The sequence below is a fragment of the Sphaerodactylus townsendi genome, linkage group LG07, assembly GCF_021028975.2.
Source record: "Sphaerodactylus townsendi isolate TG3544 linkage group LG07, MPM_Stown_v2.3, whole genome shotgun sequence".
Taxonomy (NCBI): domain Eukaryota; kingdom Metazoa; phylum Chordata; class Lepidosauria; order Squamata; family Sphaerodactylidae; genus Sphaerodactylus; species Sphaerodactylus townsendi.
In genome coordinates, this window is record NC_059431.1 from 47582290 (window position 1) to 47596171 (window position 13882).

Genomic DNA, 13882 nt, shown 5'->3' on the forward strand with positions numbered 1-13882 from the left:
TGTCTCTGTTATTTATTGGAGTACAGAAAGTACTGAGAAAGTTCCTGGGCAGTTTTTTCTATTTAAATTAATGCAAAGGTGCAGCTCATTTAAATAGGACTTGAGGGATTGTGTCTGGTGCAGATCACTTGAGTTTTCTGACCTTTTAGGTGTCAGACCACAAATGAGGAAGAGACCAATGTTCCAGATTCAGGGTAGATTTAGCTTTACTAATATACCCTAGAGAATGTGAGGTTTGAAACTAATTTTATATAAATTGGCATGACGTGCTGTCCAGTAGCAAAATAATAAACAGTCACACTCTCTACATTGTCATTTTTCTTTTGAACCACTTTTTCTGGATCACAGTATGGAGTAATAATAGCTGCCGTTAGTTTAAGAAAATTAAATGGTGTTCTCAAGAGCACAGCATCATTTCTAAGAATATGTTGAGAGAGATACAGAAATCACGAGGCTTCTGCTATTTCTCAAGCATGTAATCTTACTGTTCTTTTAAAATGCAGGAAGAAATTAGTGGCAGTGCCCTAGATGCTCTTGTAGATACTCTTGGCATGCCAGAACCAGAGCCTGAAGTCGACCTCAGCTCCATCGTGGAAGTTAAAGAGGTATTAATACACTGTGAATACTACTGAAGCAAGTAAAAAAAATGTCTGTAGTCCATTGACCATAGTAAAATTTGTGGAAATAACCCCTAACGGCCTGGTGGACTTGGAGGTGGAGCTTTAGGGGCAGAGCCAGAAGTATAAAGCTGGATCTGGCCCGAGTAAGTCTGCAGTTCAATGCCGGGTTCAGCCTGATCAGGTCCAGCTTTAAACTGCAAGCCTAGGTCCTGAACTCCTGTACTGGGAGTGGGGAGAAGACCTTTTTAAAAAGGTGGTGGATTTGGCTCCCCTTTATTGCTGCTAACCCTAACCTCATCAGGTTATCCAAATATCTAACCCTAGCATACAGTGTATGGGTACCATAGGCATGATCCAGCTAATGCCGAGTATTTTTAACAGCCTTGTTCCCAATGATAGAATTTTTGGCATGTGTCTATGTATCCCTATTGATTTCAATGGAAGACCAAAGCATATATTTTAAATGTTGCCATTGAAAGCCATGAAATTTACAAGTACTAAACTTCAGCCAGATTATGTTCTCAGTAGGTATAACAAAAACGGATTGAAATATTTTCGAAGTTAGCCCAATACATTTTGAGCTTTGGCAATTCTTTTTTGAAAGCTAGCTTTCCTTTATCATTCCTCCAGTATATTCTTTTCAGATACTATAATATGCTTGATTACAAAGGTTAGTTTTCCTACTGGGCCATTTGTGAGAATAAAAGAATTCCCTTTATAGTTTTTCTTTTTGTATATTTCCCTCTTGTTTTTATTTTCAGCTGGTGCAACTTTCTTACTTCTGTAATGTTTCCATGTTTGTTTATAAACGTGGATATGACAGAAGATTTTAAAATTACATGTTATGGAGAATATGAATAGAAATAAGCACAGAACACTCAGGCACAACAAGATACTGTGATTATTTTTAGGAAAAAAGTTTTTATAATTTCATTGACTGTTATGATAACTAAAAAATGGAAGCATATGTTTAGTAAGTAAAACATATGATTATGAAGTGCTAGGGACAAACATTACCAAATCCTCTTTGTGACATTCCTAAAACATTTCGTTGGCCAGTGTTGGCAGTAATGGATTGGATGGGCCATGGTATAATTCAGCTTGGTGAATTCCTGTGCTAATATGCTATGTTTCTTTTTTATTCAGCCAAAAGCCAAAGAAAAGAAAGAAAAGAGAACTGGTGAATGGGATGATACCATTCCTCCAGAGTATAGATTGCAACCAGCCTTGGTAACATTTTATCTTAAATTTTAATTACATATGCTATGAATTTTCCTTTTTTCTATGATGCAAAATGAAATTGGTTGGATACAGTTCATGCTTTATTGACATCAGGGTTTTCCAGATTTTGCCTTGTATTTGTTTCCTAAATCAACTAACACTAACAGAGAGGGAGACACTGATCAGCATCCACTTTCTTGGGCAATTGTCTGTGGCCATTTCTTTTTTACTTTACTTTATTTCAGATTTATATCCTGCCCTGCGAATGGGGCACAGGGTGGAACAACATCATATAACATAATGCAAAACCAATAGAACCATCTAATACAATACGTTTCAGTATGAAACCTTTCATTAAATCAAAAGCCAAGTGATATAGACCAGTGATGGCGAACCTTTTTGAGACAGAGTGCCCAAATTGCAACCCAAATCCCACTTATTTATCGCAAAGTGCCTACCCAGCAATTTAACCTGAATGCTGAGGTTTTGGTTTAGAAAAAAACGGTTGGCTCCCTCTTCCTCTGCCCCACCCGCTCGAGCAGGGGCTAGCCTGCTCTAGCCTCCAGCAACTCCCTTGCGCACTGCTCTGTGCCTCTCTATCATCTCTGCCTCCTCTGCATCCCCCCCCCGGGCAGCAGCCCCCCGGAGCACAGGCACCAGGCCCGCCAGCCGAGTCCTCCCTGCTCACTGCGGTGCGCGCACGTCGTGCTCAGTGGCCCAGGCCAGCCTAGATATGTGTGTGTATGTGTGTGTGTGGGGGTGATTTTCCGCCCCCACATGACAAACTCTGTGCGTGCGTGCCCACAGAGAGGGCTCCGAGTGCCATCTCTGGCACCCGTGCCATAGGTTCGCCATCACTGATATAGACTTTGGGCTTCTCGGAATATAATGATCAGAGGAGCCTCTATAAAAACCTCCTCTCAGTAGCACAAAAGCTTCAAAAAGACGTTCCCTCTACCTTCTTGTTCCTGATAACTCAGGAGGAGACACAAGAGAGGAGGGGTTAAGAACAAGGGGGAAGGAGCAAAGGAGAAGATGGAAAGGAAAGGGGGAAAAGGGAGGGAGAAAGGGGAGGCAAAGTGGGACAGATTTTATGTTAAACCCCGGCTGGCTTAATCGAATGCTTGGTGGAACATTTTGGTTTTCAAGGCCCTTTGGAACTTCTCCAAGTTACAGGGCCCTCATCTCAGATGGTAGGGTGTTACACCAAGTTGGAGCTAGGGCTGAAAAAGCCTTGACCCTAGTAGAAGCCAGCTGGGTATGCTTTGGGCTGGGGATTTCCAGAAGATTTGTATTGAAGGACTGAAGAGTCCTCCAGCGTGATACTTAGACATGTGGGCCCAAAGAGATATGGCCATTTCCTTGCTTTTGGAATCGACACTATTTATTTATTTATTCATTCATGAATTCATTCAATTTTTACCCTGCCCCTTCCCAACAAAATTGACTATGTATAATTTAAAATTACATATATAAAAAATAAAAACCATCTTTATATAAAAACATAAAAAGTACTGGCTCCTTAACAAATACAAAAAGGGGGAGGCTAGTCAGAGAAGAAAGGAGGAGACAACTCTATCACTAATAGGGAATAATGGGAAAGGAAGTAGGAATTCAATAAATGAAAGAACAAGGAAAAACAGAAGAAAGGGAAGGAAGCCCAGCTAAAAGAAAAACAATTGCTGTCCTCAACTATAGGCCTGGAGGGACGTCCCTGTTTTACAGGCCCTGTGGAACTTCCTTTCAACATGCTTTTTTTAAAGGCAACCAAATAGGTAGACACAAAAATTACAGTAAAAAGCTGTTTTCAGCCTAATGCTTCTTCCCTTCAAAGTTATTTTAGGACAAATAGTGACATTTCAAAAGGAAACTTATTCCTTGAAATAACTGTTTGGAAGACTTACAGTGCATTTCTAAACACTGTTACACCCATCTCAGTCTAGTGAAATCAATGGGTGTAGTAAGGAGGGGTCTAATTCTGTTTATGACTATGCTACCAATTTTTAAAAAACTTTGAATCTTCTATATAGTTTTTTTTTAAAAAAACTTTGAAATAAAGTTTCATAAAGTTGCTGTTGGCACTTATGCAATTTATTCCTTTTCACGTTTAGGATAAAGATGGGAAGCCTTTGTTAACAAAACCCGAAGAAAAACCTAAGGTCAGTATTTAATTGATTTTCATTCCTATAAATCTAGTGGTGAGGTTGAATTTTACAAATTCTTCTATATTTATGTGCTTGAAATGTGGTTCAAAGAATCACAGGCTCATTCCGCACATGCAGAATAATGCACTTTCAAACTGCTTTCAGTGCTCTTTGAAGCTGTGCGGAATAGCAAAATCCACTTGCAAACAGTTGTGAAAGTGGTTTGAAAACGCATTATTTTGCGTGTGTGGAAGGGGCCACAGATACAGAGCATTTTAAAAAAATACAGTGAGTTAGTTAATCCACTTTTAGTTTAGACTTTCCCTGCAAACTGAAAATCCTAGCTCAGAGGTGTATCCTCTAATATTATGTAGGGTAGCCTGTTTACTATACTAGCATTGCAAACCTTTCTGCACCACCATTTTGTGTTAAACTTTCAAAGTTCCTGTTTGTTTAAGGCATAATTGCACAGCATACTTTTATTTTCTTGTTTGTACAGAATATTTCTAAATTGAACTGAACCTCTGCATTGGGAGTTGATTTCCACACATGTGCAGTAACTGCCTGAACATCAAATGGCTGCTACTGTTTATTTATCCAGTCGTATCACTTCTTTGGTTATTTTAAATCCCTAGAGAGAGGAGGCCCAGGAGTCCTCCAGTGGTGGGATCCAAAAATTTTAATAACAGGTTCCGATGGTGGTGGGATTCAAACAGTGGCGCCGCCGCACACATGCACCTCCAGTCCCTATTGGGCAGGGAGGTTGCTTTAGTAACCCCTTCTCGGCACTCCGAAAAAATTAGTAACCACTTCTAGAGAAGTGGTGAGAACTGGTTGGATCCCACTTCTGGTCCTCTCCCATTCCCTTCAATGACTGGTGCAGCCCACACTGACAGCATGGAGTTGCTGTGTGTTGTTTTGTACTCAGTCCCCAGAGGAGTGATGACAAATATGTGTATGATGCTGAATATTGCATGTAGAGATCTAGCTGTATTGTACTTAGGTGCTTTGCCCCAACTTTCTTTTGTGGATTCCTTATCCAATGTCCACTGATAAATTTTGTATTTTTTAAAGTAGCAATTTGTCAAAACTTTATGTTTACAGCCTATTAGTGAATCTGACCTAGCTGATGAATTTTCCAAAGATTTTGTCTGTCCACCTCCTCCTACAAAAAAACCAGAACCATCTAAACCTACCGATGTAACTAAGGTGAGATTTTGCTGATTTTTTTGGTTCCGAAAGAGGCAATTGAAACCCAGGATATTTCATTATATTATATGCAGATGTCATAAAATCACAGAAGCTTAATTGTAGCATAGAATTTTCATTATTTTCTGATGAAGGGGGCTCTGACTCTTGTATCCTGAAAATTTTGTTGGTCTCTGAGGTGCTCCTGGATTCAAATCTAGCGTTTCTACCATTGACCAACACAGCTACCATCTGAAATGTTTTCCTGAAAGGCTCTTTACTGTTTATTTCAGTTACTTGAATTGTTGTTATTGTCAGTGGGTGCCCAGAGGGCATCTACACTCAATTTGTGTGGGCTTGGAAACAGGGATGGGGTGGGCGGTAAGGAAGTACCTTAAGATGGAATGAATGCAGCTATTTGGGGGGGGGGGGGTTCTTCAGTCCAACTAAATTTGAAGTATGTGAGTGTGGCGGGAAAGTGAAGCCATGCAATTGTTGTGTACCTAGAACCCTCCCTGAATGCTTGATGACCCTTTTTAAGGGCTGCATATCCTCTGATATGAACTCTGAACTCTCTCTTATTGGCATGAACTGTGACTTGCATTGACGTTAGGCTTTGGGAGCAAATCAATAATTTAATTTGGGTCATCTTCCCTAACTTTGTAACTACTTAGAGACCAACTTATCATTCTGCAAGCTGAAGTACTGAATTTGAATCTGTTTTGAACCTTCTGTGTCTCCAAAGGCAAAGTGGTTTTGTGAAAGAAATCTGTGAACATCATAATAGAGGGAGGGGTTTGCGTGGCAGCACACTGGGAGTAGAGATTGGACTATTGATAGTACTCAAAATATTAATATATACTGATATCAAAACTTATGTTTCATTTCAGAAACCTGCAGCTGCTGAACCCCCAAAAGTGCCTAAGGAAAAAGGGGACAGTTCTGCTGCGTTTCCTCCAGCTGTTGCTCCAACTACTCCATCAGCAGTTTCTACAGTGAGTAATCACTTAAGGATTGGAAGTTGATGCACAGGTGGGGGTGGGGGTGGGAGCACCAGCAGCACCTATATTCATGTACAATTAAAATGAAAATATACCTTAAACTTAACACAGAAGTTCTTGAAAATAGAAACTGGGATCCTATCATCACTTGAGAGAAGCTTAAAATGTCAAGGTGGAATGTTCAAGAGATTGTATCTGTAATATAAAATGTAAGATGGGAGACCCATATATCGCCCTGTAAACTATGTAGAAGAAAGATGGCTTAAAATTGTAATATTCACAGGTAACTTTCGATACCTAGAACTCCAATTATGATTATGTCAGTCTCATAAAGTCACGTGCTGAATAACATTACATCTTGTTGCCAAAACTTATGATCTGGGTGAGAGCGCTGGTTGAAGCTGAATCCACCAGAGATAGAAGACATGTGGCTGGGAAGGCCAGGGTCAATATGGGGACCACAGCTGTCAGCTCTTGACTGGATCCAGTCGACATCAGAGGGCTTTGTGAAAAGCGTGGGTGTGTGGCTTCATGTTTCACTTTTTCTGGGCAAAAAACTGTCCTGATTGGCAAGGTCTGCATTCTTCTAGCTTTGGCAGGCCTCTCACCTGACCTCCTATCTATCTCAGTCAGATCTGGCCACAGCGATTCATGTCATGGTCACTTCCAGATTGAACTATTGTATTTTGCTCTATACAGGGCTGCCCATGAAGATGCTCCAAAAGCTTCAGGTTATCTAGAATGCAGTTGCTAGACTTTTGACCGTAGTCTATCGGGGTTGTGGGTTGCAGTCATTTTCAATAGATTTGTATAGTTGGCTCTAAACTGTGTTATATATTTACAGTTATTGCTTTTAAGACTTTTTATTGAATTGCATTTTACTCTGATTTAAGCCTTGCCTGTTGAAGGAGTGATGGGACATACATTTGATAAATAAATCTCTATCTTATTTCTGAAGCCTTCATCATCTAAGCCCAAAAAAACACCTAAAGAAGAGGTGATATCCACAACTTGTGTATCTTCTGTTCAGTCTTCAGCTCCATTGGCAACTTGTCCAGTAAGTGATAGACTATGAGAGTTAACATTGAAGGGTCAAAGGACCACATTATAAGAATTGGAATAATTAATTTTGTAGTGAGCATGCATTGTGCAGATTGTCAACATAAATACAGGAGTTCTGAGACAAACTCTAATTTCTTCTCCCTAAGCATTTAAAAATAATTAATAGTTTTTCTGTACCTATGTTCATGCATTGGATGTATTTAGTGATTGGTACAGTCCTCTAGATGGGGGGGGGGGGGAGTTGGTTCTGACCAAGCTCAACTGAAACATAATGGTTGCTGTGTGAAAATAGATGCTTTGTTGTTATTGGGCTGGCCTGTGAAAAGTTGCATGTGTATTTCATCTGTTTCACAGATCCCCCCCCCCCCCTAGACTTTCCACTTCATCACTGGTTAAGGGTATTCAAGTTCTTAAGCTGTTATTTATATTAATATTTTGAGATATCAAATTTAGCAATATATCAACTGGTCTGATGTTAGCTGTTTATAAATTTGCCTTCCAATGTATTTTAGTGAGACTGAACTGGTCTAAAATAATGTTATTTGTAGAGCGCACAAGTACCTGATGATGTGTTGGAAGCCTTATCTGGAAGTCTAGGGGCAAAAGAGCCTGATCCAGAAGAGAAAAAGCCAGCCGTGGATAAAGTGAAGGTATGCCTTGTGTGCATTGTTAATTACGGTCTGTAACTCTTGGACTTCACTTAATCACGTTTCTAGGTAACAAACTGGGCAATCCTAAGCTGGTCTGCTCAGAATTTCCCCAAGAATGTGTGATTTTCTGGCCTTCTGACTATATTGGGATCAGGGTGGGAACAAAGTTCTGGCTAGAATTCCTGGCTTGGGTGTAAAACAGTTCACCCAAGACTATGTCTAGTAACTGCTGGGGATGGGGGGAATTGAATGGAGAAAACAGAGCTTTTGTATACCCAAGGAAAGAAGGGAAGTGAGCCTAGGGGTGAAGAAAATCACACCACTCCATGTTGGGGAAAATTAGGCAACAGCTCTTACTGATTACAGCAGAAGGAGCACTGGCATAGCAGGGTGCATCTTTTATTAGGTGATTCACCTGCTGACCAATGTTACCCCATCCTCCCCAGCTCACCTACCAAGGGAAAAACAGTGAGTGGCAAATCCATGCAGACATGAGCCAGTGTGTGATTTCCTTGCCACCTGGTGGTGAGAACCAGCCTGCAACCCCAAGCTGGGCATGCAGTTGCATGGCCCTCAAATGTAAGATCCCTTATAGGTACACCCCAAAAAGGGGGAAATGGGTGCACAGGCATGGCTTCCCTCTGAAGTGCATCTGACCCAATTCCCAAACTGCCATAAGAAGCTGCTCTGTGTGATGGTAAGCCTGTGGCACTGAGATTGTTAAGTACTGAGTCGGCAGAACTGGGAGGAGCTCTGTGCTCCCTGATCACATGGCCCCTTTTGTCTAGCCTCCTGTGACGTACCATGCAAGAACTGGTTCTGGACCACTGTGACCCTGAAATGTCCAATCCCGAGACCACCACTTCTGTCCCAGCAACTTCCCCCCTTGCTTGCTGATCCCTTTACAGGTGCTTACTTATATCACGCTCACCCTCTAACTAACAATCCTCATCTTCAACAGACCACTTTCAGTGTCAGATCTTAATTTAGACTAGTTCTGGTGGGTTTTCCACCCAAACACTTACTGATTAGTTCCCCACCCTGGGACATGGACAATATATACCCCAAACATTTCCTTCTCTCTGGACACGGTGTGTAACAGACTTCCCTCTGAAGATGCCAGCCACAGATGCAGGTGAAATGTTAGGAACAAGATCCATCAGACCACAGCCACACAGCCCGGAAAACCCACCAGAACCAGTTGAATCCGGCCGTGAAAGCCTTCGACAGTACATTAATTTAGACATTCATTTGCTATTGAAGCCCTGTTCTCATTGGCTGCACTGCCTCAGGATTACTTTTCTTCATCCCTTTGGCACAGGAGATCATTCCAGTTCTATAAATATATCTCTGCTCTGCAAGTTGTTATTCTTTTCTGAACTCATTAGTATTTACTAAAGATAGGATACACAGTTTTATGTTTTACTTGATAAGAAACCAAATGATGTTATCAGCTGAAAGGAAAAAAGCCTCCATCTTTTGTATGCCTGGCTACCATAATATAAATATATTATTTTGGAGCCATATAACTGTTCAGAGCCTCGAATTTATCTTCGTTAGACAGTTTTTTTCTCCCTTGCTTTGTAGGAAAAGGCGAAACAAAAAGAGCATGAGAAACTGGGGGAAGATGAAGAAACTATCCCCCCTGATTATAGATTAAGTGAAGCAAAGGTAAATTGCCTCTGGAATGTGTTGTGGTAGTTATGTGTGCTCAAAAATGTATTATATCAGTGATGACGAGCCTCCCTGTGAATTACGGCTGTTAATCAGATACTAGTATCAGGCTGCTTTCTTGTATTCAGATCTCTGTATGCTTAGGACAACAAATAGAATTTACTATGGAGTTAGATTGTGTTAATTTGTGTGTATATGTGTACTGTCAAGTCACAGCTGACTTATTGCAACCCCGTAGGGTTTCCAAGGTAAGATGTGTTTGGAGCTGTTTTGCCATTGCCTGCCTCCTCGTGGGCTGAGAGTGTTCTGGTAGAACTGTGGTTGATCCAAGGCCACCAACAGACTTTGTTGATTTAGCACTTGTTTAACGAAAGAATCGGTTGTGTTTTTCTTCTACACAAGTGTATATTTACTAAAGCGACATGAAATCAGTACAAGTAATGTAGTCAGCAAACAAAGGTATCAGTTATTCAGTGTATCCCATTTGCCTTTCTTTTTTTAAGAACTGGAGAATAGATTACAGTGAATATTTCTATCTTATTCATCAGGGGCTATTAACATATTCAATGATTATTTGACTTATAAATTGTCCATAGGATATTGTCATTTCAGATTCAGCATTGCAAAATAGTTTATTTATTTATTTACTTCATTTACATTCTGTTGTTTTTTCCCCCATGAAGACCCAATACAGCTTACGTTGGTCCTTTCCCCATTTTATAGTCACAGCAACCCTGTGAGGTAGGTTGTACTATGTTTGTATGGCTTGGCCAAGATCACCCAGCAAGCTTCCATGGCAGAGTAGGGATTCAGATCTTTTTTTGGTTAAACTGGTATCTGGAAGAACAAAAGTCAATAGCTCCACTTACAGTTATTCAGAACTGCATCTGGCTTGAAGGGTTATGTCCTCTTATTCTTGCCGTCGACTGTCTCAATTTGCCACCAAACAATTTTGTATGAAATGTAATAATAATTTACCATAATGTATTTATAACACTATTATTATTATTATTTCCCCACAGGATAAAGATGGGAAGCCTCTTCTACCAAAACCTGAAGAAAAATCTCAAGTAAGCAGAAATAACATTAAAGACATTTTTTAAAAGATGTTTCTACTAATGCAAGATTTTTTTTCAAATTAAGAAAGAAAGAATGTGTTTCCTGAGTATTTAGCCATTTTCCTCAAACCAGGGATAGGTCTCACTAGATTATCACATTTTATCTACTTGATGAGACTTATTAAAACTCTCCCTTTTATAGTAACATGTCCTTAGAAGGTTCTTCAAATCTCCTGTTGACACAGGCAGAGTGTGAGTGAGAATCCAAGATGGTAGCATTTGTACTACCTATCTTACAGGAGAGTTTGGTACCTTTATTAGAAAATAAGCAGCAGCAAGTGGGAATTCTGTTTTATATCAGTCTCCATTCATTACTTCCATATTTTAATGCTGAAATGTGAACACTGCGTATAGGTTTTTGTTACCAGGTGGTTTTTTGAGGATGAGAGGGGACTAGTATTATGTTTTTATTTCTTTTGGTTTCTAGCCTATGAGTGAAAATGAACTTCTTGATGCCTTATCAGAAGATTTTTCTTGTTCTTCAAAACCAGCATCAAAGGCTGCACCTCAAGTAAGTTTGTGGGAAAATACAAGTTTAAGGGTTTACGTAAGGCACTTGTTGTCACTCTTAAACATCAATTTGTGTTTTGGATTCACTTACATACTTGAATGAAACTATTCATTCGACCCAATGGCCTTGAGCAGTATCACACTGATGAAAACAATCCTATAACCCATCTCCAAACTCAGACACATTTATTTATGCGTATTATTATATCTTACTATAACTTGGGGGGAAAACATGGCCTTGTGTTCAGTGGCCTTGTGTTCAGTGCCTGTTAGGAGCATTCTCAGTTTCTTTTTAGTAGGTATATTAACTCTCCCTTGAAGAAGCAGCAAAATCCATAATTCTCTTATATCGGCATGAAATACACATTCCAAGACAGTGCTGTAATGTAAATATGACCTGAGTGGCACAGATATAATCAATTTGAGTAAGGAAGCTTCTTATACTGATCCCTGAGAAGGTACTGCATTTAATCTGGGTAACATAAATACTCTTCTATATACAGTTAACTATTTTAAATTTTCAGGAAAGGCACTTGGAAATTTTTATTTATACTTTTGGAAACTACGGTGAATTTCGCATGGGCCAAAAACAGTGATGTGAAAATGGTGTAAACCCCTTTACACTGTTTTAAACCATTTTACACCGTTTTCACACCGCTGTTTTTGGCCCACGTGACAGAGATTCTCAGGAAAAAGGTGTTTATCATTTAAACCAAACATTTTAGTAGGTGACGTTACACTAGACATGGCATTTTGAATAGTTGGATGGTCATTTTCTATAAATTGTCCTCCAGTAACAAGAATATGATCCAGATAACATTAGGATATCTCTTATAATTAAAAAAAACACAGTCATAGGCCTTTACATTGTGGTATCAGTAATGAAATGCATGATCTGCTTTAAAAGACATAAACGATCAGAGGTACCCTGCTGCAGTATTCCAAATGGAGTCCCCCAGAGTAATGTGACAGGAAAATAAAGGGGCAGAGCATATGGAAGTTTAGCGTCCAGTGTGTTGTCTGCCTGCTGTAACAAATGGAAATATTCACTAGCCTACTTGATTGTCATTCCCCTTTTTTCTGTCACTTTCATCTCCTATCTGTGCATGCAATATAATTTCTACTTGGAATTATATGTAGAAAAGAAAGAAAATTAGGCACATCATAGATCGGCATGGAGCTCTGGGATCCTCTTTTCTTCAGCAGCTTAAGGAGATTTGGATATTAGTGGTTGGCAGTGCCATTCCCTGCCTATCTAAAGTTTGGTGCCAGATCGTCTGGAAAGGAAGAGGAGCACTTGCAGATTACTTTGAAAGTGGGTTAAATGTTTGGAATATTGATCAAAGGAAAACTGCAGAAAGTGCAAGCATATGACAATATTTGACTAGATTGAAATGACGTGGCTTCAGCTTGGAATAACTGGCCTAGTGCCTGATTTTTAGATCACCTGTCCTTCACTGTCTTTCTGTTTGTGGCCTTAAGTTTTAACATAGGATTATGATCTCATTATGTTTATTGCAGAAACCTGCCACTGTTAGCAACCCCCCCTCTGAAGAAGTTGTTTCTTCTGCCTCAGCTTCTGCAGTGCATTCATCAGCTCCACCAGCAGCAGCCACCCCAGTAAGCAGAATAAGTCCTAGCCATCTTAGTTCCTGTGACTGAAATCTGTGACTTGCCTCATTCTTCCCTGGCTGAACTTAAAACTCTTTTTAATCCACTTGCTGTTCTTCAGGATTGCTGATTATAACCTTTAGAGTTTAAAACTTCGGAAGGGGGGGGGGATTTATGCATGTAACCATTTTGACACAACTGTGACACTGAGAACAGTGGTACTAGCTGGGAAGCTAGTATTGCAGGCCTCTGTCAATTAACTTTTATGCTGAAGGGCGTTTTGCAACAATCAAGTCTCATTTATGGTCTATTAAAACAAGTTATGGTTTATCAATGCTGGAAGATGTAGTCCTTTACAGCAGAGTCTAGCTGCTGAAATAGCTGTGCTTTCTGCTACCCTCATCTTTTCACCTGGGTAGAAGTTTTACCATCTTCTAAAGTTTTATTGATGCATATAGCAATAAATACACCAATTCTATGTATGAAATGTTTTTCCTCTGTTTTAAGGGTAAGAAAGAACTTGATGATGCTGCAGATCTTCTTGCAGACTCACTGGGGCAAAGAGAACCTGATCCAGATGAAAATAAGCCAGTTGTGGATAAAGTAAAGGTGAGAAAAGAGCTTTTTTTGTACCTTGCTACCTTGCTAGGGGAGAAACTGTGGCTCAGTGTAAGAGCCTCCTTGCATGCAGAAAGTCCCAGGTTTAAATGCATAATCTCCAGTTAACAAGAGAAGAACGTACTGACCTTGACAGACCAACAGGCTTATCACGTATAAGGCAGCTTCATGTGGCCATGTGTTAGCCATAGTGCTTCCCTGCACATTCCTCTTAAGTGTGTATAGAAAGCTGAAGAGAGTTTAGCAGGGTGTGTGTGTGTGAGGAGTGCAGCTTTGAGAATTCAGTAAGTTATCCTAAGTATGCATTGCTTATAATCCCCCAAATAGATAATTTGCAAAATATCTAACATCAAAATGTTTTAATTGTAGAAACTCCTTTCCTGAAAAAAGGTTTAATTGTTTAAATGCATCTTGTTTTGTGGTATAAATAGAAGGGTTTTTAAATGTTCCAAAATATGTTCCACG

At 39.9% G+C, this 13882-nt stretch overlaps 1 protein-coding gene across 11 annotated transcripts in view; it reads left to right on the forward strand.

Annotated features, from left to right (window-relative positions):
* Positions 1-13882, forward strand: part of CAST (calpastatin) — an 82391-nt gene that overhangs the window by 59985 nt on the left and 8524 nt on the right. For all 11 annotated transcript variants that reach the window (XM_048503396.1, XM_048503398.1, XM_048503399.1 and 8 more), the window contains 12 exons: positions 504-605; positions 1767-1850; positions 3953-4000; positions 5090-5194; positions 6064-6168; positions 7133-7231; positions 7785-7886; positions 9474-9557; positions 10583-10630; positions 11106-11189; positions 12710-12808; positions 13307-13408. In XM_048503396.1, the coding sequence (XP_048359353.1) occupies positions 504-605; positions 1767-1850; positions 3953-4000; positions 5090-5194; positions 6064-6168; positions 7133-7231; positions 7785-7886; positions 9474-9557; positions 10583-10630; positions 11106-11189; positions 12710-12808; positions 13307-13408 (1062 nt within the window). The remainder of the gene's footprint in view (positions 1-503; positions 606-1766; positions 1851-3952; positions 4001-5089; positions 5195-6063; positions 6169-7132; positions 7232-7784; positions 7887-9473; positions 9558-10582; positions 10631-11105; positions 11190-12709; positions 12809-13306; positions 13409-13882) is intronic.